The sequence below is a fragment of the Callionymus lyra genome, chromosome 18 (assembly GCF_982586985.1).
Source record: "Callionymus lyra chromosome 18, fCalLyr1.hap1.1, whole genome shotgun sequence".
Classification (NCBI taxonomy): Eukaryota; Metazoa; Chordata; class Actinopteri; order Syngnathiformes; family Callionymidae; genus Callionymus; species Callionymus lyra.
In genome coordinates this window covers 14,359,183-14,382,626 of record NC_141835.1, presented here as the reverse complement: position 1 = coordinate 14,382,626, position 23,444 = coordinate 14,359,183, and the positions used below count along the sequence as shown (strand labels likewise).

Sequence of the window (23,444 nt, the reverse complement as noted above, 5' to 3'; positions counted from 1 at the left end):
ATTATATGTACGTGTGTACGCTCTTCTTCTGTTAATTCAACCAGGGAAATACATTTTTTTTTTAATATAAAATGACCTTCAACATTACCTTAAAGGTCCAAAAGAATTCCAGTGATAGACTTGCTTGATGAATGTACAGTTTGTTCAGCAATGGATTATGATTTTGTTTAAAAAAAAAAAATGGTGGCCCCTGCAAGTTATCATTGAAATAACTGTTGTGAAACATAATGCGAATGAATGACGTAATTCATCTTACAAGTGGTTCTGAGACGCTGTTTGCATTCATTTCTATATGGTTAAATTAATGGGCTTTCCAAGGTTTGATAAGAAGATGAAATTGGAAAACCGAGCCAACAAGATCACTTTTCTTGTTTGTTAACATGTGGTGGTTTTTGATGTTTTCACGTCATTGCAGTTACACTGTTCCATCTATAGGTGGGAGCCAGAAACGAGTAGAAATTGGGGTTAATGGTGTTAAACTGTATTCTATCTATCAAGTAGTCAAGGCCAAACAAGTTATTATGAAATGTAAAAAAAAGCTCTAGTTTGATCAAGAACGCTATAGAAAACGTCTTTATCGACTCCTAAATGACGCTGTTATTTGTTCTTCTTATCTTATGTAATGTCAATTGTCGGTCCATCTTGTTCCCGCCTCTATTCTATCTGCCAGATGATTACAGCACCTGAACACCTGTTCCCCCAAAACACATGAGACTTGTGAAGTATCTGACTTTTACATTTTTATCTCTTAGATTCATGAGGCTTCAATTTTCTCCCACATTAGACCCCCTACTGACCGTAATCATATTGGACCATCGCTACTTTTTTCTGACAACTGAAGAGCGATCTGAATTCTCTTGGCAGGGGGCGACACTTCCTCAGTCAGTATCGGTATCTCTGGCATTTGTCAGGTCGTCGGAGTCGTTTCCTGTTAAAGGTGGTTCTGGCCTGTATTCATCTCGTCCTCTAGAGGTGTCTCGTGGATTTGTAAAACCAGGTGTTGAGTTTGCGTCTTAATTCTGGCCTGTCAGGGCGGCCATTAGTCAGGGAAAGCAAAAAGAAAACCAGCAAATGATGGGGATGAGTCAGGAGAGTTTAGGGATGAGGGTGTACACTGATGGACCCTGTGTGGCCAGTTTCTTTGTCTCCCTGGCTCTGGACTACCAGCAGAGGAGTCATGCTTAAGTCCTCTTTCTCCTCCTTAGAAGCTTCTTTCAGCTGCGAAGCATGACAAAAACCTTTTGGCTCTTGGTCACACTTTGGTCCCGATTGGGTCCAACAACGCTCGGCCCCTTCCCAGTGACAATCGGGGGGACGATATGACAAAAACAATACGGGATGACGAAACGGTTATGATTGGAATAAGCTGTCTTTTAATAAATGGATGTCTCTCCCTGGTCTGGATTGTTTACACCAGCAGCTCCACTGTGGGTCTCATGAGCTGTAATGATTTGGCGGCACGATTGCAGAACTCCCCGGCAGATTTCCATCCACAATGCTGCACTGTTCCTCTGCCAAGTGGAGCGGGACTGTTTTTTAAAAAAAAGTGGATGTGCTCATTTTACGCACTATTTAAGTCGCCTTCTGAGCTTTAAAAGACATGTGGCAAGTGTCGGGTTCCTCACGCCGGCCCTGGATGTAGGTAGCAAAAGGTTCAATTCCCAGAAGGAGGACCACCTCTAAACCTGTCGACCTGGGTTGTTTAGGGATTATTGAAGGTGACTGACCCTGCCCTCTCATCATCTCTTTTAGGGGGTCCGAGTCAAGCCCCGTCGGCCATCCCTGGAGAGGTGATTGTGTTTTACGTCCAGGTTTATTCTGGTGTCTGGCGCACATCTCCTCTCTTAACAGCTTAGCAGTCCAGCGAGGGCTCCTTCTGATTGGATCCTCGCTCCAGGGTCTTGAGCCTCGGAGCAGACTTTCTGACCTTTTTAGATCTCACACACACTCAAGATCCCCGAGGGTTCAGTCAGGGGGGTAAATCAACACCTCCCGGTGTGTTTTCAGGGGCCACAGTAGGCAGCCTGTCGATGACTGATCCCGTATTTCCCCCTTGAACCTGCGAGGGGTCTTAGCGTGATTAGACTGGCAATCAGTAAGGAAAAATGTTTCCGCTTTCTGATCTCCTGCTTCTGTGTTTTATGGGGGGCCAAGGTCTTGCCCAACGTCGTGCTGAGGAGGAAATCCAGTGTAGTCCGGAATTAGAATCTATCAAAACATGATTCAAATGTAAATGGCTGTAAGTCTGAGGTTTCAGTTGAGATTGTTCTTTTTTTTGGCAATTGTTTTTATTAAAACACCCTCCAAAGACTTACAGCTGAGAGAGCACATACCTCGGCTAAGGATCTCCTTTCAAGTGGATGTAGAGCAGGACCATTGGTTGACAGAAATCGTTGACAAATACTTAAGAATATTCCTGAAACCAGATGGTGATCTTGATAATAACCCATTCACAGCAAGAATAAAATATGGCTTAACCACTAAATATCACAATATTTAAGCTAATGTGAGTCCATATTTTAGTTACTTTGATACTCAGTTTTAAATGATAAAACTCCCTTTGCTGTCAATATTTGATATGAAACGTTCCAAGTATTTTAGACCCACTTGGCGTGCTAGTATAGTTGTTTTTTTGTTTGTTTTTTAGCTGCCCTACAGAAGCTGAAACTGTTAAACTAAAACATGTCTTGATAAGCAAATGCGTCATGAAATAATTTGAGTTCAGGAGCAAAATAAAGTTTTATAGGCCTTTAAATCACAGTTTCAGTATTTATAAGAGTGAGTAAACTGTTGAGCTAATGACGCGCCAGTTAAAGTAAGAAAAGGAGTCGTACGTCTGTTTTGCTTTTACTTGACTTTGGAGTCCAGATTACTGTCCACCTCACTCCTTCGGCTTCTCCCTTTCCTCTGCTATTATCGGACATTTCAAAGACTTCCTTTTTAGCCCGCTATCAGCCACCGAGCCTCTAGAGGTCAGGTTCTCCAATCCGCCGCTGGATGCCAAGACAAGCAGTCTGAGTGGCTGACAGAGGACTCCCCCTGGGATCAGGCCACGGACCTGGGCAGGAGTGTGGTGCCAGGGCCCCGTCGTACAACAAGAGGTCAGCTGTCCCAGAGTGACCGGCTATCTCAATGGAATGGGATTTGTCGGAATACTTCTATGGACAGACAGGGCTACAGAAAGTGTGCCAGGGACAGGAAAGCTTCTGGATGGAAAAAATGTGGAAGTCAGGATCACTTTAATGCGAGGGGGGGGAAATCAAGGGGGGAAAGTTATGGTTTTAGAGAATGGACCGCTTCAGTTTTGTCTCGCCAGGAGAGCTATTAATGGCGCGGATAATGTTATGTTAACCGCGAAGAGGTGCAATGTCGGCGATCCTTTATCGCCTACTCGTCAATTAACAAAAAACTCCTTTTGCTTGACTTTTATTCTACGGCATCTTAGCTTGTCCATTATTCTGGCTCGCTTCGCACACGGCTCAGGACCAGAGGAGAGAAATCTTTTCAGGCTGTTGCTCCTAAGCTTTGGAACGATCTTCCTCTCTCTTTGCGCTTGATGGAGTCTACTGACTCCTTTAAGAAACGCCTTAAGACGTTTCTATTTGTTCAGGCTTTTCCTTGAATTTCTCGAACTCCTGTGTTGTTCTCAGTATTATCTTGATCTTTAAAGTATGTACTTTTTTGAGTATTGTTTTGATTGTCTAAGCGCTTTGTGACCCTGGTCTCGAAAAGCGCTATATAAATAAATATTACTTACTTACTTACTTACTTCCCTCAAAAACCATTGCTTCTCTTTTGGACTGTACAACAGTTCTGAGCTAGACGTCGCCAGACAAGGAGTTGGCCCATGTCTGGATAGATACTTTCGTCAACGCTAAAACTGCCACTTTTTGACAAGTGTAACAGTTGTTTGTTTTTGTCTGGGTAAACAAAAAGCAACTTTTGGTTGCCAGAACTATAAAAAAATGAGCGCTGCTGACCAATGTGTGACCGTAATAACCAAAGAACCTTGACCAAGCAAGGTTTTTTTTTGACACAGCATTATAACTAACACACCAAGCCTTCTTCTACGTTCAGTTGCCAGAGCATCAGAAGACCACATACAGGACTCTATGTATACTACATAGTATTCTTGGGTAAGGTGTGGACACCTGAATTAGTTTGATATTTTTCAATTATATTTGTGGAAAATGAACGGAGAGAAACCAGATGGGAGGAAATTAATTTTTGAATGCCGAGTCTTATCTTCCATTTATGGTCCAAACCCACTAAATTGATTCCTAGCAAATGTAGATAAGAGTAAAGACGTATTGCTATTGTGTTCCTTCCCCATGTGGGTTTCCAAGAAATTGATTCCTTTTGAGAACAACAATTGAAATTGAAAAGAAGCCTGAAGTTGAGGCGTGAAAAATGAATTTCCTTCTCATCATTTTTGGATCCCTTTCCCCAGATTATTACCCCCCCCCCCCCCCCACCCTGACTAGGAGTAAATCAGATTCGATGAGGCTTCTGATAGGATTGCTTGGAGAGACGAAGTGCAGACTGTTTTCATAAACTCCAATCACAGTGGTTAACGCAGCCAATCCCGGGAGCCGTCGTCTTGGGAATGGGGTTACCCATGTGTTACAGTTTGTCTTATCCTGTTTACTCTGCTGTCGTGGATCTTGGACCATTGCCGTCATTTTCTATAAGCACTTTTGTTTATTCATGCGTACATGTGAAAGAGACACTGATGGTATGTGGGGGCCCTTTTAATCCCACACTTTTCGGTACACTCACGCTCATGCTTCCTCGTATTCTACGTCTTTTTCTCAAAAATTTCCCTTAAGGGCGGCGACGTCTATGCAACAGTGTGTCTAATGATACAAAGTGGCCCCGGTACAGAAAAAAAAGGCGTTCCAGCCGCCAGTGGAGGTATAAACCCTGGGAGGGCCCCATGCTGGGAAACAAAAGCAAACAAATGAGCCCACTGGGCTGAAGTAGCATGGCACAACGAGGAGGGAGGAAGAATTTGCAGCACACAATCGCACTGGTCACTTGAGCAACAGTCATGCCAGGACAATGTGTTACAGCAGAGCGTGTAAGCTGGCCGGCCTCGCCGCTTTCTCCTGAATAAATCTCACTTTCTGGCAAAGTCTGCGATGAAAATTACCCAACCGTGGGCTCCAACTCTAATGGCTTCTTGTTTTCCAATGCGCAGCGTTCCCGGAGCATCCAGAGGCCGGACTGGAGGACGAGCGCTGTCCTCTGATGACCGGCTGTGAAAAGGTCAAAGGTGAATGCGTGTGCGACGCCCGGCACTCGTGTCTGGGCTCATTCACCTTCCCCGACCAGGAAACCTGCGCTAAGGCCAGTGGCAGCGGTGAGTCATCGTTTCAACTCATTCATTTATTCAACAAGACATTCTTCCATATACGATTCTTCCAGTACTCCGTAGAAAAGGAGTGAAGTTGAAATACATCCCTTGATTACTGTCATTATTTGGTAAAGTGGGTATAAAACTTAAACGTTGATGTTTTTCGCTTTGTTTTTTTAGGGTTAAAGGATTTTATCCCTTTTCATTTTCACTTAAATAACTGAAAATAACAAAAAAACAGTTTAAACTGGAAATGTACCACTTTATAACATGGTAAAACACAATAAGTTACTCTTGGTTTTAGCTACTATGGTGGTAGGAAACATACAATACAAGACACTGAAACACCGCTTTACCTAAAACTCAATAAACGCCCTAAAACTCGTTCCAAAGAAAGCTTCCTTTTAAATCAAATTCCCTCGGTTCTTTGCTCTCAGATACTGTTGACATTTTCTAAACATGATAAACTGAATTCTAATAGTGCATGTCAAAGCTCGAAGCTATCAAGCTGTCATTTTTATTTTTCTCGCTTATTCTCCCAGTGGATGGTTTATTCCATTTCGGCTAATCGGGCTATGAACCATGGTAAAAACCTAGAGAGACACCCATAAAAACACACCTAAGAACAGTTTGCCACAGTTAAAAACTTCAGCCAATATTAAATTGGTCATATAAATATTGTTCATCTTCAATTAAAGTCAAACGAGACGCTACACAATCCACACAAAGAGGGGGAATAAAGATGCTATTGAGGGAGCTAATCCGTAGCAGATGTGTCTCTGAGATGACTAATTCATATTCTGGTGATGACACACCATGTAATAGCTTCGTCCGGTGAGCTGATCTCCCTTCGCGCCGCGGTGCCGTTCGGAGGTGACTCACGAGTGACTGTAAAGTGTGTGGTTTTCCACAGAGGGTCGGAAGCAAGAACACCGGGAGGGGAACGGGGAGAGGTATGTGGGACCCTCCGACCCGGCCTGCATGTTCTCCGGGTGCAACCTCACCGCCGACGGCTGCGTGTGCGAGTCTCGCAGCTGCCACCACCACTTCGCCTACATCAACCGCAGCCAGTGCCAGGACGCCGCAGGTAACTTTCAAATGACCTACAGTTGGTCCAAAAACCTGTTGGCTTGTTCACCGCATAAACAAAGCAACTAAGATGGCCAATTATTTAAAAAAAATTTAAAACCACCTGCATTTTTTTGCTATTTATATGTAGGTGTTCGTGCCACTTCCACTTGCTTCTCTTTATTGATTCTTCAATCTCAACTTTGAGAAAAGGTGGGGAAACTTTTAGACTCATAGGTCACAATGGGTTCTAAAATTATCCTTTTGGATTGGGCCTGTGTACATGTGTAGCAAAGTGTCATTGTACAAATGGACTCGCACAATTGCAGAACTTGGTAAGAGGGACTATTTCTGCCCCAACATGACTTATGGTGCCAACGAAACCGTTAATTCCCATGATGCCTTTCTACACACTTTAGTGACGGCTCATTGGACTCAACAATTCTGTAGTGATTGAGATATTGTAATTGGTCAGCTGTCCGGAAAAACATCATGGAAGTTGTTCAGGTTGAGTTTGTCTTCTGATTTCATACCACCAGTCGCCACAATACAACGGTCTGTGATACGAAAATGGAGTATATTGAAAGTATTATATATATTTTCTTCCCTGGGTAAAATGTGATTTATGTCCCCCTCTATTATAAAAGGTTAAAAGTCCCTCATTGTTGGAGAAATGTGGGTATAGGTACAATAAACAAGGTTTACTGGTACCTGTGACCTTAATGTTAAATATCCATATCAATTTGTTCCAACTGTATTTGGCCCACGGGTCGTAGAGGTTAGGGCTCCTGCCTTTGGAATCTGATTTTTATTCATTACCAAGACCCAACTGTAGAAGCCCCACACTTCCCTCACTAGTGAACAAAATTCCTCCATCTAGGTAGGGGCAAACCTTTCAAGTACTGTGGCCGAGGATCAGGTATTACCTTCCCTAGGGAGCGTATGGTATCATCGTGTTTAAAATATGATTGACATGTATGTTGGTAATGTTGACGATCAGACGTGGAACGGGTGAATCATGCAGACCGTGGTAGTTCAACTCAACAATTGAATCTGGGAAGGTTTGATTTGATTTTCGTGTAAAATGAGCTCCTTGGCGAAGACATGCAATATCTCCTTTCTTTTCTTGTGTATTTCTGTTCTAAGTTGATAAATAAAAAATGGTTTTAATCAGTGTGAAGTGAAGGAGGATTAGTTGGTCTGCAGGGAAGAAAAAAAGATGTTTCCTCAGAATTTTGATGGAAATATGAAGTGCTAGTCGCTCTTAGTGTATGTAGTGAGATCATCGGCATCACTAAGTCTTACCAGCCTGGTTATCATCTCTGAAGTTTAATTTCATAATCATTGTTGCTGGCGAAGGGAGCCGGTAATTTGGAGGCTGAACTCGTTGATCTTCCTCTTGCTCAACGACTCAAAGTCTTGCTCAGGAAACCTGGAAGAAAAACTGCAGCTCGAAGATTATGCCTGAAGCATGTGACTGTGACCTGTGATGTTTTTGACCCTGCAGTAATAGTCAGCCGAGCCGAGGGTGCGAACCACAAACTCGCTTTTCCTTTTTGTTTTTGACTCGCAGAGCAACATCCATCTGAGACGGTTGTGACTCGAGTGAGGGTCAACACAAGAGCATTGTCCTGGAATAGCGACACAACAGAAGCTATTGTGAAGTTTGTTTGTTTTTTGAACTCAGATCTTTTTCAGTTCTAAATACATGTTTTTTAATTTTAAAATAATCTATTAAATCTACATAGTTGAAAATGATTTGTTTTGTAAAATGTAGCTATATATATAAAAAATGAGTATATAATTGTTATTTCAATTGACCAATTGCGATGACAACATTTTTATATACTGTAAGTACAGTAAGTTTTTATAAACACTCCAATGTTGTGTTGAACCATCGACCGTCTTGGTTTAACTCTTACTATGCTAACCAGCACTAGTTTACTCTCGATGGCTTTGATGACGGAGTACACGTTAAGACTAGTACAATTACAACAGTGGGGTCTTTGGAGGCTAAAGAGGCCGTTACTTCCAACCCAGAATTATTTTCCAGAAAATTCCATTCCAGACCAAAAAAAACAACACACATTCCTGTTGTTTATTTGTGTTTTAGTTGATTTTCATTTAATGATGTATTTTTCAGTACATTTTTTCCCACGGTATTGAATGCACTATAGCTCTATATTATTGATAATTTATTATTTTCAATATCCAACATTATCTTTAACGTTGTATCCTAAGAATGGCTTTTTGACAAAACTATTTCATCAAATCTTTCAAAAATTGGACCATGGCGAACTTTTGAATGGTCCAAAAAGTCCTGTCAACTTTTGCAATTCTTATAATGTCACAAAAGTATTTTTTGTTCTGTTAACTTATATTCTTTGAGTTGAAAGCATCGGCACAAACTGTTGCGAAAAAATGACATTAAACGTTGTTGTTGGTTCGAGTCCCACCTTAATGAGGCTAAAGTGGTCCATGCTTTGTTCAATATTATTATGGTAACGAAAGAACAATATTCCGACTATGAAATCACACGGCAACTGTCTCGAATCCGTTTACGTGATTCAATATTGAGCTGTTGTGCGGTAAGTTTTATTCCTCAACTCTTTGTAATCACAGCAACTAGCGCACCAAGCTAACGTCTGTTGGCGCTCGCCTTGTTGTGAGTTTCATAACTCCCTCATCTCCAGCTTAGCAGATGATAGTCTAAACTTACACAAGTGAAAACCGTAAACAACATTTCTCAGCAGCTTATGACTTATCAACACACACAGTCTCTCTCTCGCTCTGCCACAGACACACACACACACAACCTTTTATTAAGATCGAGGCTGGCCTTTTTGTGTGTGTTTCTGGTGTGTAGTGACGCCGGCGTTTAGGTTTTAAAGCGAGCCCTCATCTCTACACATCTGTGTTTGTGTCAGCGTGCGATCATTATCTCGCTCGGGTGGATGTCCCGGCAGACATTTTCCATTGTCTGTCTTCGGAAGTAGCTTCCTCTGCAGCCGGACTCGGTGGCCGGACCACGTTCTCTGCGTTTTTTTGTTCTGAATACAATACCGTCAGAAGTCGGGGATGCCACTTTACGAGCCACATCGTGATCTATAACGTGGGTACTGATGGAAACTAAAAATGGCCGAAAAACGGGAGACTTGAACCACTTTAAATGAGGTAGCATTAAAGCTACTGATAATAATTAATACTTCTATAAGATCAGGGCAACCGTCAGTCTGGTGGTCCTGCTTTGGATGATCCTCATTCTCAGTAGGAAGAAAGGAACGTATTTCATTAAAGACCAGACGGTCTATTCCTCTATGTAAGCAAGTGGTAGAAACCACACAACCTTATATTTTCAGGGCTACTGTTGCAACACTTAACCTTTTGCCACCATAAGTTGTAGCCTTAAACAAGGGACCTTCACCAGGGCTGTGGCTAACCCCTCTCTTAGCGCTGCTTCACAGTACACTGTAAGACAGTTCACTTACTTGCGCAGTGCACACATTTTGACAGGGTATTACTGTTTCAACTCAAGTGCTGATGTCACGCCCTTCCCCGAAATGACTCGACTACTTTTTCTTCTACTTTTTAACGCAGATTGCAACCAGCCGTTGGAACACTATTGACGACACTTGACAGTGATTTTTGCCAATTGAAACAAGTTATCAAGTTATGTATTGTTCTTTTTTTACTTTTATTGTGTTGTTTTGTGGTAAAATTAGGGTTTTCATGAGACATTTACGCCTGGATCTGCTCCAAATACGCGTCGCCAGTGACAGTGAGCTTCCCTTAAGCTAACTAAGATGGTGGCGGTTAAGGGTGTAAAGTGTCCATCGCAACATTTTTGCACACTGCTCATCGGGACGAACTTCTGCACCCAAAATATTAAGAGTAAGTGCAGAAGTGCAGGATTTTGGACATACCCCAGGTGTCTTCTCATACGGGCACCACTGTCCCTGGCGTTAAGATTGACGTTGTAAAAGTTTTGACCTCATCATTGGCCAAGATTGTGGCGGCACCGTGTCTTCTTAAAATGCCTTGGGAAGAGCTGGCGGTAGCTTATGGGGTACTTTTTTTGGAAACGGCTGGTAAAAGAATTGGGGGGAAAATGTACTTTTCAGTGCAGAGATCTTGGCTACATCATGTATTATTATTCTTTTTTAATAGTAAAGGCAAAAATAGCTCCTGTCACGCAAAGTTCCTACGAAAAAAGTTCTCTTTTTACTCTGGGAAAACATGATAGATTAGAGGCTTAAAAAACGACCTCATTCAGTGGTGGTCACGATGTATTTGACTGACTTCGGATGCGTTTCGTTGACCTCTCCCCGATGGTTCCTGGCATTGTGTTCCTTTTGTTGTGGTCTCTTCTTCCTCGGCTCATGTTTCCTCCCAATCTTCCTGTCATATCTGTGTGTGCGGTCATTAGAGAGTGATGTAATCCGGCTAAAAGCATCCCAGACCTAACCAGAAGAGCCAGACAGAGTGCCCTCATGTCAGAGCAGGGAGGATGTGATAATCGCTCGAGGAATGAAGCCAGATGAAAGGAAGATGGTTTGGCTTCTTCTCCAAACACAGGCGTCACGGCTTCTGACTGGTGTTTGTCACTTCCACTCCGGGACGGTTTACATTTTTTCCCTCCACGATAAGACTGAAGGAATTCCCCTCGTGGCGATCGCTGATATGAACGTTGTTTAGGTGAGTCATGCGGCGGGCATCACGTAGAACTAACAAACGCGATGTGACGCGGCGATAAAACTCGGAATGAGCCGTTTAGTCGTGTAATAACACTCGCTTCATCGGCGTTCGCGGCGTTGCTGTTGTGCGTCTCCCGTCGTCCACCGTGTGAAGCTTAAGTTGGCTTCAGTCTTCTTGTGGCAAGACCATCGAGGGTTGAGCCAAACCACTGCTGGCTGGGCTGAGGTGTACGACGTCTCCCTGGAGTTTTTTTTTTTGTGGTGTCAGAGGAAACTGTGGCCTCTCTTGGACCCATTTAGGTGCTTGTTTCCTTCTGTGTGTCTTTATGATTCCAGCTATATTGGTAGCTTTTTAAAATTCCTTCACTTTACACTCTATTTAAACAGTTCCGCGGTGGTAACAAGAGAACAAAGCACCAAAAAATGTCTGAGACCTTGGCTCCTGCAGGGTTTTGAATGATCAAGAAAGTCTTTAATAAAAGCCAGAAGTATGAGTAACATCGTTGGTATGTAAAAATACGAGACAGATGACGTAACTCATACTTTTTCTTTAAAAATGATTGGTTACCGTTGGATTTTTAAAGATACTGTTGTATTTCAAGCACAGAATTATTTTTAGAAAGAAAGGTTGTGAATTTTTTTTATATGATAAAAGACTTCAGTGTATACAATTACAAAGTAACTGCATTTTCCTTACATTCTTTGCTGACCATTTATTCCCCTCATTAAAATATGCCATTTCTTTTGGTATTGTCTTGTATTTCATTTGAATTTATTGCATTTTATTTTATTCATTATTATTATTATTTATTATTTGTTTTATATCTCTTTATTTACTTCATATTATTTAATTTATATATTCCAAACTGTCACCACAACAAATTCCTGTGTTGCATTTACGACACCGGCAATAAAAGTTTTCTGATTCTGATACTTTAAAATCTGAACCGTTGATATCAAATTAGGAAGATGTCATTTTATTTTCATTCTGCCCTTTCATTCTTTTCATTCAGATGATGAGTTAACAATTTGGTTGTGTAAAAGTCAACTAGTACAAGTAAAATAAATAGAAAGTAGAAATTAAAGGGTCTAATTTATTTATTTTTTTGCATTTTGAGGAGGTAATAAAAGCAATTTTTTGGTCCCTTAACCTTCAGTTTGACTAAATTTCTGTAGCAATCGGTGTATTTTCTTCTTCTAACTTGTTTCCTCGTCAAACATCTAAAGGTGCGATGCCGCTCTGGATCCATGAGGTGCTGAGACCGTGCACGAATGTTTAGGCTAGAATCCCAGTGTTCACGTGCAGCTCGCCGTAACTCCCGATGACATGTTCCCGACTCTCACCCGGCGAGGAAAGGGTGTGTGTCCTCAGGAATGTGTACACACACACTTCTATAGCGAACTGCTGGACGTCCAGCCAACACGTGGACCTCCTCATTACCTCATGCAAACATGCTCTTTCACAGCTGCCGAGCTTTTGTTCCCGACATCGGATCACGTTTTCATCGGCAAATATTCAGTCCAAGCATGTAAGCAGATGGGGGTCAGGGGGGGGGGTCTTCCCAGAAGAAGTTTTTCCTTCCACAGTGCGCCAGGTAAATGAAGTGGACTAGCGGTGCCGCCGTGACGTGTCGCTTTGTGGAGCAACTTTGTAAGACCTGAGGACAGAGCAGAAAAGCGTGGAGGGCAGCTGGACTGAGAAAGCTTTGTTCTCTGCTGACTTGCTTCCAAAGTCAGTCGTTGGGACAGAACTCGCATTGTGCACTTTTTTCCATGAGTAAACTCGGCCTGTCAACACGGCCTCCTCTGCCTGGCCGAGGCCACTCCGGTTTGGAGAAAGACTGCGCTCCTTGTTGCCCCCTCGACTCTCGGCGAAGAAAAACTCATTTACAACCGAGGTGTTTTTCTTTCTTAGGTGAGGGGGAATTGTTTACCGAAGACATTATTCTGGGGTGATGAAGCCGCTTCACTTATTCACAATCAACCCTTCAAGAGTTTTAACGCCAGGCTTTTTTTTGGCAGATAAAAAAAGGAATTTCGTAAGAGTGTTTTATTCATAGATTAAAAAAAATAACAGTTTCTACAAAACGAAAGTGTAATTCGTCATGAAATGGTTTATAAGGAGTTGAAAAATGTTGTTTATCTCTGTGTATAATATGTTTGAACGGGACAAAATGGGGAAAGAAGGTAAAAATATTGCATGTATAAATTATTATCCAGGTTAGATTTAAAAAAAACTTTTTTGAGAGGAACAAAATTAATTAATATGACCAACAAATAAAGAATTACATTTTTGGGCAAATAACAATTAAATAACAAAAAAAAAAGTGCAAGAAATGTATTCACAATATAAAATAGTATATTTATTAAATGAAGGAAATCAAATAAAATTTTATTGGCAAAAATGTATCTACATCTATTTTGTCTAGTTGAATAACATTTTTTTTAATAAAAAATAAAATCTATAATATACCTTTTTGACAAAATAAAGTATAATTCTGCGACACCATCATCAATAAAGGACTAAAAAAATAGTCTTTTATAATTTATTTTTCATTGTTTTAGTATAAAAGAAAACGAAAAGGCACTGAAACGGCACATACCTCTGCCAAGGAATGTTTTTCCGATGTATTAAAAAAACAACATCATACAGTTAAATCAATAAAATGATTGATTTAAAGAACAATGTTAGCCCACCGGTCACTCCGCTTTCAAGAAAGCTTTTTTTTTGTGGTGTTTTTGTGTGTTATGGCTAGACTGGAGAGGGAGCTAGCTGTGTTTCCAGTAGCAATACAACTAGATCATGAAACTCTATAAGGAGATACAATTGTTTTTAAATGAAACTTTGAGTTCTTTTGCTACCAGGCAGACAGTAAAAACACGCTGTTCAAATCTCTGAAAACAATAATGAATTCCCTCCTCCTGCTCAAACATCTAAAGTCAGAAGTTGTGTCTTTGTGTGAGCTGTTGTGATGTGGGGGTTGGTTTTGTGAGTCGGTAATTACAGTTCCTCAGCGATGGCGCTCCGACTGTACATAATTGATTTGCTTCTGACTTCTCCTTGTTTATTGTGCTCCCAGCTGAGAACGCCGGCAAGAATCGGAGCGTTTAGCAAATGGAAAAATACAATTTTGCCTCATTTGAATAACAATGGTGTGTCTGCCAGCTGCTTTTCCCAGCGTGCTCGCGCCCGAGCCATTAGCGCCAGTGAAAGGGTAATCAGCCTTTGTCGGACCACGTACAATGCATCTTGAGTGTTTTTCAGTGCAGAACGTTGTGCACGATCGTCCCACGGCTTTCTTGAGGAGCGCGATGTTTTTCATATGCAAAGCCGGTTCTCGAACTGAGCATCAAGACCCGGTGGCCAATCAAAAGCCTGGAGTATGCCTAACGCCGCCGTCGAAAAACGGAGCCAAAAACCGTTAAATCGTTGTAGTTTCACAAACACTTCTCAGTTCTATGACTTCATTCAGGGACAAAGTTTATCAATGGAAAGCTTTGTGGCAGGCGCCACTGTTCCCAGGTTTCTTGAGTCAACAGTACAAGCGCACTTTGCTCGCCTGGTCTAGTCATTAGCGGAATCCTGAATGTTTCGTTACACCTTCATCTGTCAGAAAAGGCCCTCTTAGGTTTGACACCAGGTCTCATCTTAAGCTATCCTTGGCACCTACTGTGTCGCGGACCTCATTATCGCCTTGTCCAAGTGTATTAAAATGACCTTGGCGATTCAAAAAATCCTTTTCTTAATTAGTCAAGTGCTTTTTCAGTGCCTCTTTTGCTTGTGGTGAAACGGAATCGTCGGTTGAACCTTGGTTGACAGGACTTTGGCAGCCGGTCTTCTTCTGGACATAAAGCCAGTTCAAACACAGAGTAAAGTCAGCATTCATGTGCCCCTGAGACGGACACGCTCTTTATGATGTGGCTTCTCTGACTAGACTGTGTTCATGGACCCTTGAATAACATTTTTATAGCTCTTATTTAGCATTAGCTTTTCCTCTCACTTCAGAAATTGCTGTTTAAATGGCTAGCTGTGGGCACTAAAGAGGTGGCACCAGGCAAGGGGCCCTGAGGCAGGCTCTCGTTGCATGATCCTTTATAAACATCTGAGTACACTGTGGCAAACTGACTGACTTTGAGGGCTGGTTTTGGCCTGAAAAAAATATACGTTGAACGATTGGTTATCTCTGATGTAAAAAGGCAAATGGAATGCACCACAAAGGTCCTTAAATGATCATACTTTTCCCATCTGTTGGCAACTTTCAGATGGCTTCACTTTGTAGATCTTTAAATGTCAGCGATTAGCTACATTATCCCAAAGACTCCAAATGGATGTGCCATCTGTAACGTTTGTTCTACCAAAGTTTCCAAAAACCCTGAACAAAACTGACTTTCGAATACTTTATCTTAATCCGGCTTCTTTAAAACGTTGACACGTTTCCCCGAGTGAGGATTCAAATTGGACGTGCAATTATGGGATTTTCATCATCCATCATCTGCGCAAAGGCTTCACTCCCTCGCAACAGTTTAACAAAGTGTGCACGGCTTTTCGGGGGGTCTGGAAACGACCGTGTGAGACCGATTCCTCGCTACGCTGTGTACATTACAGTGACACTAAAGACCCAAAATAAACACGTCCCTTTGCTTTTGTAATCCAATATTTCTAAGGTAGCTACTGTTCTCATAGAATGGTGCTGCAGAGGGGCTTTCCACTTTTCCTTTCCTGAACACGCTCCAAAATACACCCCTAAGCCCCTCTTGCACAGATTTCCAGTACCCCTGCACGCTGCAATTTCCCCCCCTAACAAGAGCTATTATGGTGGCTCTGGTGAATGTATGGACAAGTGACGGGAGTGATGTGAAGGAAACCTCTGTTTTCTGGTTTTCCTGAGACAGACCTGGGTGGGATGGGACAACAAAAACCTGTTGGGTGACGGGGGACCATGGTTTAGTAATTACCGTATTTTCCGCAATATTAGGCGCACCGGATTATAAGGCGCACCTTCAATGAATGCCCTATTTTAGAACTATTTTCATAAATAGGGCGTACCGGATTATAAGGCGCATAGAATAAAAAATACAGTCAAACGTTCGTACCGCACACTTGCTCAAACTGGGAGCAGTAATATCACTCAATAGACGTGAGTCGTAAATCCCACCCCGTGATGATGCAATGATGTAATCCCGCCCATTTTTGAGAAAATTAGAGACTTTTAAGTGCGCCTTATAGTTCGGAAAATACGATAGTGATTTAAAATGTTCTCCTGTTGGCAGTCGCTTTTCATACTCCACAAACCTCGGGGTTTATCCACATATTGTTCTCAATATATTAAAAGTTGTACTTTTTCTTTCTGTCTTCCAGAGGAACTGAAGTGTGCTGGGGTGAAATGTCCAGCTCTGCAGGTGCCATCCTGTCCGAAAGGATCAGTCTTGACTCACGCTTACACACCCCCTGCTGGCTGCTGCCCTTCAGTGCTACCCCAGTGCACTTGTGATCTACGCGCTTGCCAAAAGCCCAAATGCCCAAGTGGACAGCGGTCACTGCCGGTCAGCCAGGCTAGCGGTCATCCAGGCGACTGCTGTGATATCTTTGAGTGCCAGAAAGGTAATTGCACACTACACAATCTGTGTCGATTGCCCTCCTGCTGAGGGTGGGTTGAAATTGCACGGTAGGTGCGAGACTCGGCACCTCCGAAACAATTTATCTCACAGTTGCGGTTTTCCTCCCCTGCTGCCTGTCCACACATCAAAATGAGTTTTACTGAATTGGACCACACTGTTTGAGCCTACTTTTCCCCAATCGGAATTACACCTCCTGTTGTTTAATGACGCTCTCCCAGAGTGTTTCTTTCCCCTGATTCGTCCTTGAATACAGCCATATTAGAGTCAAGCAGATCTCTCAGTTCAGACGACACCATGAGAGGATCGTCGGTGTCGTTTACTCTGCCCTCTTAAACAAATCTTTACTGTTTTACCAACAGAACAAATTCCCATTCTGGCCTCTCTACATGTATAAATGAGGGCCCTGTCCTGGAATTAATGGACTTAACAAGCCCAGTGACCAGAAAAGTGCTTAGGCTATGAATTTGCTCAACAGAAGTGCAGTGTCAAAGGGTTTCTGTCTGGTCACACGTCCAAAGGGAAAAGGTTCAGCAGTTCATTGATGGGAATGCTTTTTATGTCCTCCATTCTGCCAGTAGGGAGGGTAATCGAGTCCGGCAGGTCCGGCGGGGGCTGAATGGCAGCCGTGGGGGCCATGGGATCAGTGTTTTGATAACAAGTGTCTGCTGCCCTTTGGGCCTAAAGCTTGATGCCTTTTGTGGAGCCTCTACCGTCCGTTAGGCCTGCATGACTGCTCATACAGAAAGCGGTGCAGAAAGGGGACATGGACATGCACCCGGACCCCCATCCCTCCCCTACAGTCCCTGATCTTGTTCCAGTACACGGCTCTTGAATTGTTGCAACAAACATTGTAACCAACGTTGGCTAATTTGTGCTAAAAATAGCAAAGTTGTCACAAATAAATCAAGCCACTGAAAAGGAAAGTTTTAGATTAAATTCCTATTGAAACCTCACAAGCTGAGAACTAATGTTCAACTCTGCTGCAGAGGAAGGTAACTCTGTTGGATAACTGTGATTTTACATTTTGCAAAATTTTCTCATCTGAAGTTTTCCCAGCACAAGCTATAATCATAAAGATGGCTTTTTATACCGTTGGTCACTTGCTGTTTTAAAGGATTACCTCAGACAATGACTCCGGAAATCATATCCCAGCCGTCACTTCCTAGAGCTCAAACCTTCAATTTCATCAAGCTTTAGATCTTCTCCCTGCTTCACTGGACACGTGCATGGGGGAAAAAAAGTGAGAATGTCAAAAAAGTATAGCGGACAAGCGATCAACAAAAGCTGCTTTCAACTTTGGTCTGCACATCTGCTTCGTGTTAGGATCGTCAGAGGTATGGGGTCATGATGGGAGAGACTTCTTGAGTCTTATGGTATGGAGAACAGATCTTCATTTATAGAAAAAAGAACCCACAGGGCCCACATCTGTTTGTAGCTGTGGAATACATTTACTGACCACACTCGCTCGGCGGATGCTCTTACATAATCGCGCATAGTCTCGCGTCCTTCGGGCCGACTGTGATCTCTCATTGTCGAAAGAACCAAAACCGCCGAGCACTTAAATGTGTTCTGCAGAATCACTGTCAAGATGAAATATGCCATTTTTTGTCTTTCCTCTTCCGAGTGTGGTTAATGAGCTCCGAGCAGGTCAAGCTCTTCCTGAAGAGAAGGACAAAGATGATGCAACGCATTAGAAAGTTATTTTGATTCAACCCACCTGTCGCATTTGCACTCAGGGCAACATTCCTTCCCTGCACTTTCCAAACCATTTTGTTTAATTTCCCAGTTTCCCCAAAGTGTGTCCACGATGGGAAGGAGTTTTCGGAAGGGGAGGTTTACCGCATGGACCCCTGTTGGCTGTGTCAGTGTCGCGGAGGGATTTCCTTCTGCTCCAAGGCCGAGTGCGCCGAACTGGACTGTGAAAACTTCTACATTCCCGAGGGAGAGTGCTGTCCTGTCTGCATAGGTAAGAGATGTTGTGTTGTCCGAGTGTGTCACTACTTGAACATGTTTGCATTTTTTACATGTTATTCATTTCACATCCATCTTTCCCGATTCATTGTTACCGTTTAACAGCAAAATGTTATGGATCGCATTAGATACCGTATTTTCCGCACTATAAGGAGCACTTAAAAGCCAACAGAAAAACGACAGTGTGCCTTATAACCCAGAGCGCCTTATATATGAAGAATACCTGGTGCGTGTCTTGTTTACAAACACTTTCATGACTCGCCGTGGGCGGGATTACTTCATTGCTTCATCAGGGGATGGGATTTACGACGCACGTCACATCATGGATGACGTCTATGGAGTGATAGTAATGCCACCGGTTTGAGCGAGTGTGTCTTGGTTGTTGTACACTCAAAATCACTCTGCTGCGCGCTCAACCAGTCATGCACATGTGTTCAACATGTCATACACGTGCTCAACATTTGTCTGCTCACAACACCAGTCTCATGCGCTGCTGCTTGAATCATTTTAAACATCATTTGAACATCGTTGCCATGGGAGTGTAAAAAAAAAGTAGAATTAAATCACATTTTTACAGTTCAGTTTACGTGCTTACGCCTGCTTAAAATAACTTGGCAGGCAGATATTTGACACAAGTGAACGTGAAGGGAAGAGAACTGAATACATTTTACTTCACACCCCAAAGAAATGATAAAACAAGAGGTTCTTTGGCGAGTAAATGAAGAGAAACTGAAATTGGATGCACAGGGATCAGAGCCTGGAATATAGATCATGATTCACCCGCTCAGTCAAACAAACTTAAGATCTCGTTTGTGGCTGTTTTTTCATCCAGAACCGAAAACGTTCTGTCCAAATCCTGGGAAAACATGTAGTGTGAGAAACCTGTGAAGGTCGTTGAGTAGCTGTTAGGGAGCGGACAAGGTTGGCCAGCGAACGTCATCTCAACCTGAAGGGAGCGTTTCGTCACAGGCTTCTTGTATAACCACCTATAGCGGCGAATGTCATGCTGCGTTCAGGGACTCATTTCCACCACGGCTTAGGAGCGTAAACCCTCTTTCTTCCAGAGACTACTGGTCAGCTTAAACGTGGCTCTGGGCCGTTTTTTTTGGGGGGGGGGGTTCAAAGAAGGGGATGAGATCAACGTCCCCCCGAGGGTTGTTAAAAGGGAACCGGGGTTGTTGCGGCGCATATGGCGACCACATCACAGTAGCAACGGTTGGTTGGTTGTTGGAGGTTCTATCACAAAAGGGGGGGACGAAGACGGCGTAAGGGATCACGTTGGGTCAGAAATCGGAGGTACATCTGGAATGTGTAGGCGTCTGCTAGGGAATGCTTTCATCTTTTTGCTTCTGGACAGCAGTCACTGACCACATGACCATCAGGAGATCAGACTGTATTCTTACGGCAGGAAGCAGCGTTGAACCTTCACTATGAAGCAGGTTTATGATGAATTCAAGAGCGTAATCACTCCATTCACCTTTTTCATTTGATAGTCAACTTGGAGAAAACCTTTAAATCAGCAAGAAATGATTGAGTTAAACTCGTTTTTTGTAAACGCAGTTCTAGGCGCAGACAAGAAAAAACTTTTGGTCGACAGTTTTTTGGCCCTCAGGCCTTGATTGACATGTGATACTGATGAAAAATAAACATGTTATCTGAAATCGATGGAGACAAAAAGGATTGTCTTGCATGCAGTTGATTCAGAACTCTGTAGCAGGAATTCTGACCCGCTCAAGTAGAAGAACTCACATTTCCCGATCCTTAAAACTCTTCACTGGCTTCCAGTTTCTTTCAGGATCAACTTTAAAATTCTGGTTCTTACTTTTCTTATCTATTCATGGTCATCTTTCTTATTCGTGCAGGCGTTTCCCTGATTTTCTGGGACACCTGTGTTTGTCTTAGTGTTATCTTGACCTTTTAAGTATATCTTTTTCGAGTTGTTTTTTTTATTGTTTAAGCGCTTTGTGACCCTGGTCTAGAAAAGCAATATATAAATATAAATTAGTTACTTTCTTAATAAAGACTGGAGCTAAAAAAAAATCCAACTTGGCACTTTGGTGTTTTGACACAAACATTATTTGGATCAATACCAATTTTAAATGGATGGATGGATGGACTTTATTAATCCCTTTGGAGATCTTCTTCTGGAAATTTAGATTTCCAGTTCACAGCAGACAACAGAAGGTACAGAAGTTTCATGAAAGCAAGAACAAAGTGCAAATATAAAGAGCATAGATCAAAGGAGGAAAAGCGCAAATATCTTAAAAAGATTAAGATCTCTTTTCTCTGCTCCTGCCTCCAAACTCAGAGTAGAAATGTATACATTACTTTTTAATAATGAAATATATATTTTTAATATTTGTTCATTAATTGTTTCCTAGATTCAAACATGTCAATGGTTTTCTGGTTTTAAAAAAAAAAGCTTCTTTCTAAAACGATGAAGGGAAGACGGGGTCTCAAGTTTTCAATCAAATAAAATGAACCTCCCATCCCCCAGGAAATAGAAGATGTTATTTTGCGAGTTAACGAAGAGGAAATGAAACAAAAAATAAAAAGAAGTTTAAATCAAGTTAATCATGATTCTTGTGGTCACTTTTATAAACATAAGATTTAAGAGAAACGGTTCGTTTTCGGGTTTGACACTTGATGCAAAAATCGATGGAGCAAAATAAAAACCCGAGCTTTTAATTAAATCCTCTCAAAAAATACAACTTGGAATCGGAGTTTTTGACCCAGAATTTCTTTCCGTCCAGACGTGGAGCTGCTGTCGGTGGACAGCACCAAGGCCAGCTGCTGGATCAACAACAAGCTGCGAGGCCACGAGGAGCAGTGGAAGGAGGACGACTGCACCTTCTGCCAGTGCGTGGACGGCGACCCTCACTGCACGGCAATGGCCTGCAAACAGAGCTGCCAGAATCCCGTCAAGATCCCCGGAGAGTGCTGCCCCTTCTGCGAAGGTACCAGCGCCGCTTTAATTGGGTCTCGTTTACGGCTCGGTTCGACACATGCGAGGCGGGGTCGGCTCATTAAAGAAGGAGCCACCGACGCTCCTGGAGCTCCAGGGTTCTTTGTGTTCCTTCAGCCCAAATGAGACCCACCTGTGTGTGGCGCAGTTAAAGCCGGAGGGAGTTGAAGTGGATTCTCTTTTTTTTTATTTCTCCTCCGTAATTGGTCACAGCTCGTTGGGTTGGCTCCGCCCCCGAACGTGGCGAGAGTGACGGGAATCGTTGCGGTCGAAGTAACGATGGAGACGAGTCTGAGGCTCGAGTCGCTGCTGCACGTTTACTGCAGATGCTGTTTGGAAGGAAGCCTGAACCAATGTTTGAAACCTAGGGTTGGAGAATGTAAAAATCTACATGTTTTTGGATTTTAAAAAGTTTTGAATCAGCAACAGGAGTTAGAAAAACTAAAAGATAATGAAGCTGAAATAAAAGTTTAGAATTAGGAGGAAAAAAAAATGGTTTTAAAAAGGGTTTCAAATGAAAAAAATTGAAAAATATTCAAATCAACACATTTTTGGATAAAAAAAAAAAGGGTTGAAACCAAGAAGGGTTTAAAAAACAACAAGCTGAAATAAAAAATGTGGCAAAAGTTGCAAAAACGAACAACTTTTTGGGTTAAAAAAAGTTTTGAATAAGCATAAATATTTAAAAATCTAAAACTATGAAGCTGAAAGTGAAGTTGAGAATTCAATAATCTACAGATTAAAGGATTTAAAAAAAATGTTTTGAGATAAAAAAGATAAAGTACAAAAATCAACATAGATTTGGATGAAAAAAAAAAGTTTGAAAACAAAAAAGGTAACCGTATATATTATATATATTACCGAAAAAACAGATTTTCAAAAATATCTTAATAAGAAAAAAGTGGGGAAACAAAGAAGTAGTGAAATTATTAAATAAAAGATTTTTGTATAAAACACACAAAAAAAGTTCTTTATCAGTACAAAAGCAGCCCTGTACTCCTGTAATAGATTTTTAAATACAATAAGAACATAAAGAAAAAACGGCATTGAATTACAATAAAAGTATCAATTTTGGAATATAAAAACAAAAGGGTTGAATATATTTAGAAAGAATTGAGCTGACGGTTTGAAGGTGTAAAATCTCACATGAAAAACCTAAAATGATGTGTCGTCAAGACTGTAATCTTTAAATGTTTTTGTTCCACAGAACCTTCGTACGAAACGGTCAGTCCTCTGCTCTGCCCGCCGCTGGAGAACTGCTCGCTGTCGGTGGTCGACTGTCCTTACGGCTTCCATCAGGACGAGAACGGGTGTCTTCTCTGCCAGTGCCTCAGCAGTAAGAGACCTTTTTACTGTAGATGAAGATCTTTGAATGTCCTGCTTTTTATTATGACGGCTGAGAAGGTCAGAGGTTCAAATCCCAGCGAGGAGTTCTTTTCACAAATTGTCTATTTTCAGTTGCTCTTGTGAAAAAGAGGCTCAAAGGTTCTTACTTTTTTTTAAACCTCTGATTTGGCCCATAAAGGAGACTGAAGTCTTTGTGTGGATTGAGAAGAGCAAAGAAAATCAAAAGTAAAATAGTTTTGAATCAGATAAAAACCCTTAATATGGAAATAAAAATGGTGAACCTAAAGAAAAGTTGTGAATCTGAATAAAAAAAGCTGTTTTGATTATATAGTTTTACTGCTAATCCCCCACAAAAATGCCTTTGAAAACAAAAACCCTAATAAAAATTGTGAATCTGAGTAAAACATTTTTTTTAATTAAATAG

General features: G+C 41.9%; 1 protein-coding gene across 2 annotated transcripts in view; it reads left to right on the top strand.

Moving 5' to 3' along the window:
- LOC148060597 (cysteine-rich motor neuron 1 protein) overlaps positions 1–23,444 on the top strand; it is a 63,969-nt gene that overhangs the window by 26,871 nt on the left and 13,654 nt on the right. For both annotated transcript variants that reach the window (XM_087779885.1, XM_087779884.1), the window contains exons 2-7: positions 5,201–5,362; positions 6,270–6,443; positions 16,478–16,720; positions 18,524–18,703; positions 21,462–21,665; positions 22,881–23,009. In XM_087779885.1, the coding sequence (XP_087636011.1) occupies positions 5,251–5,362; positions 6,270–6,443; positions 16,478–16,720; positions 18,524–18,703; positions 21,462–21,665; positions 22,881–23,009 (1,042 nt within the window). In that variant the 5' untranslated portion in view covers positions 5,201–5,250. The remainder of the gene's footprint in view (positions 1–5,200; positions 5,363–6,269; positions 6,444–16,477; positions 16,721–18,523; positions 18,704–21,461; positions 21,666–22,880; positions 23,010–23,444) is intronic.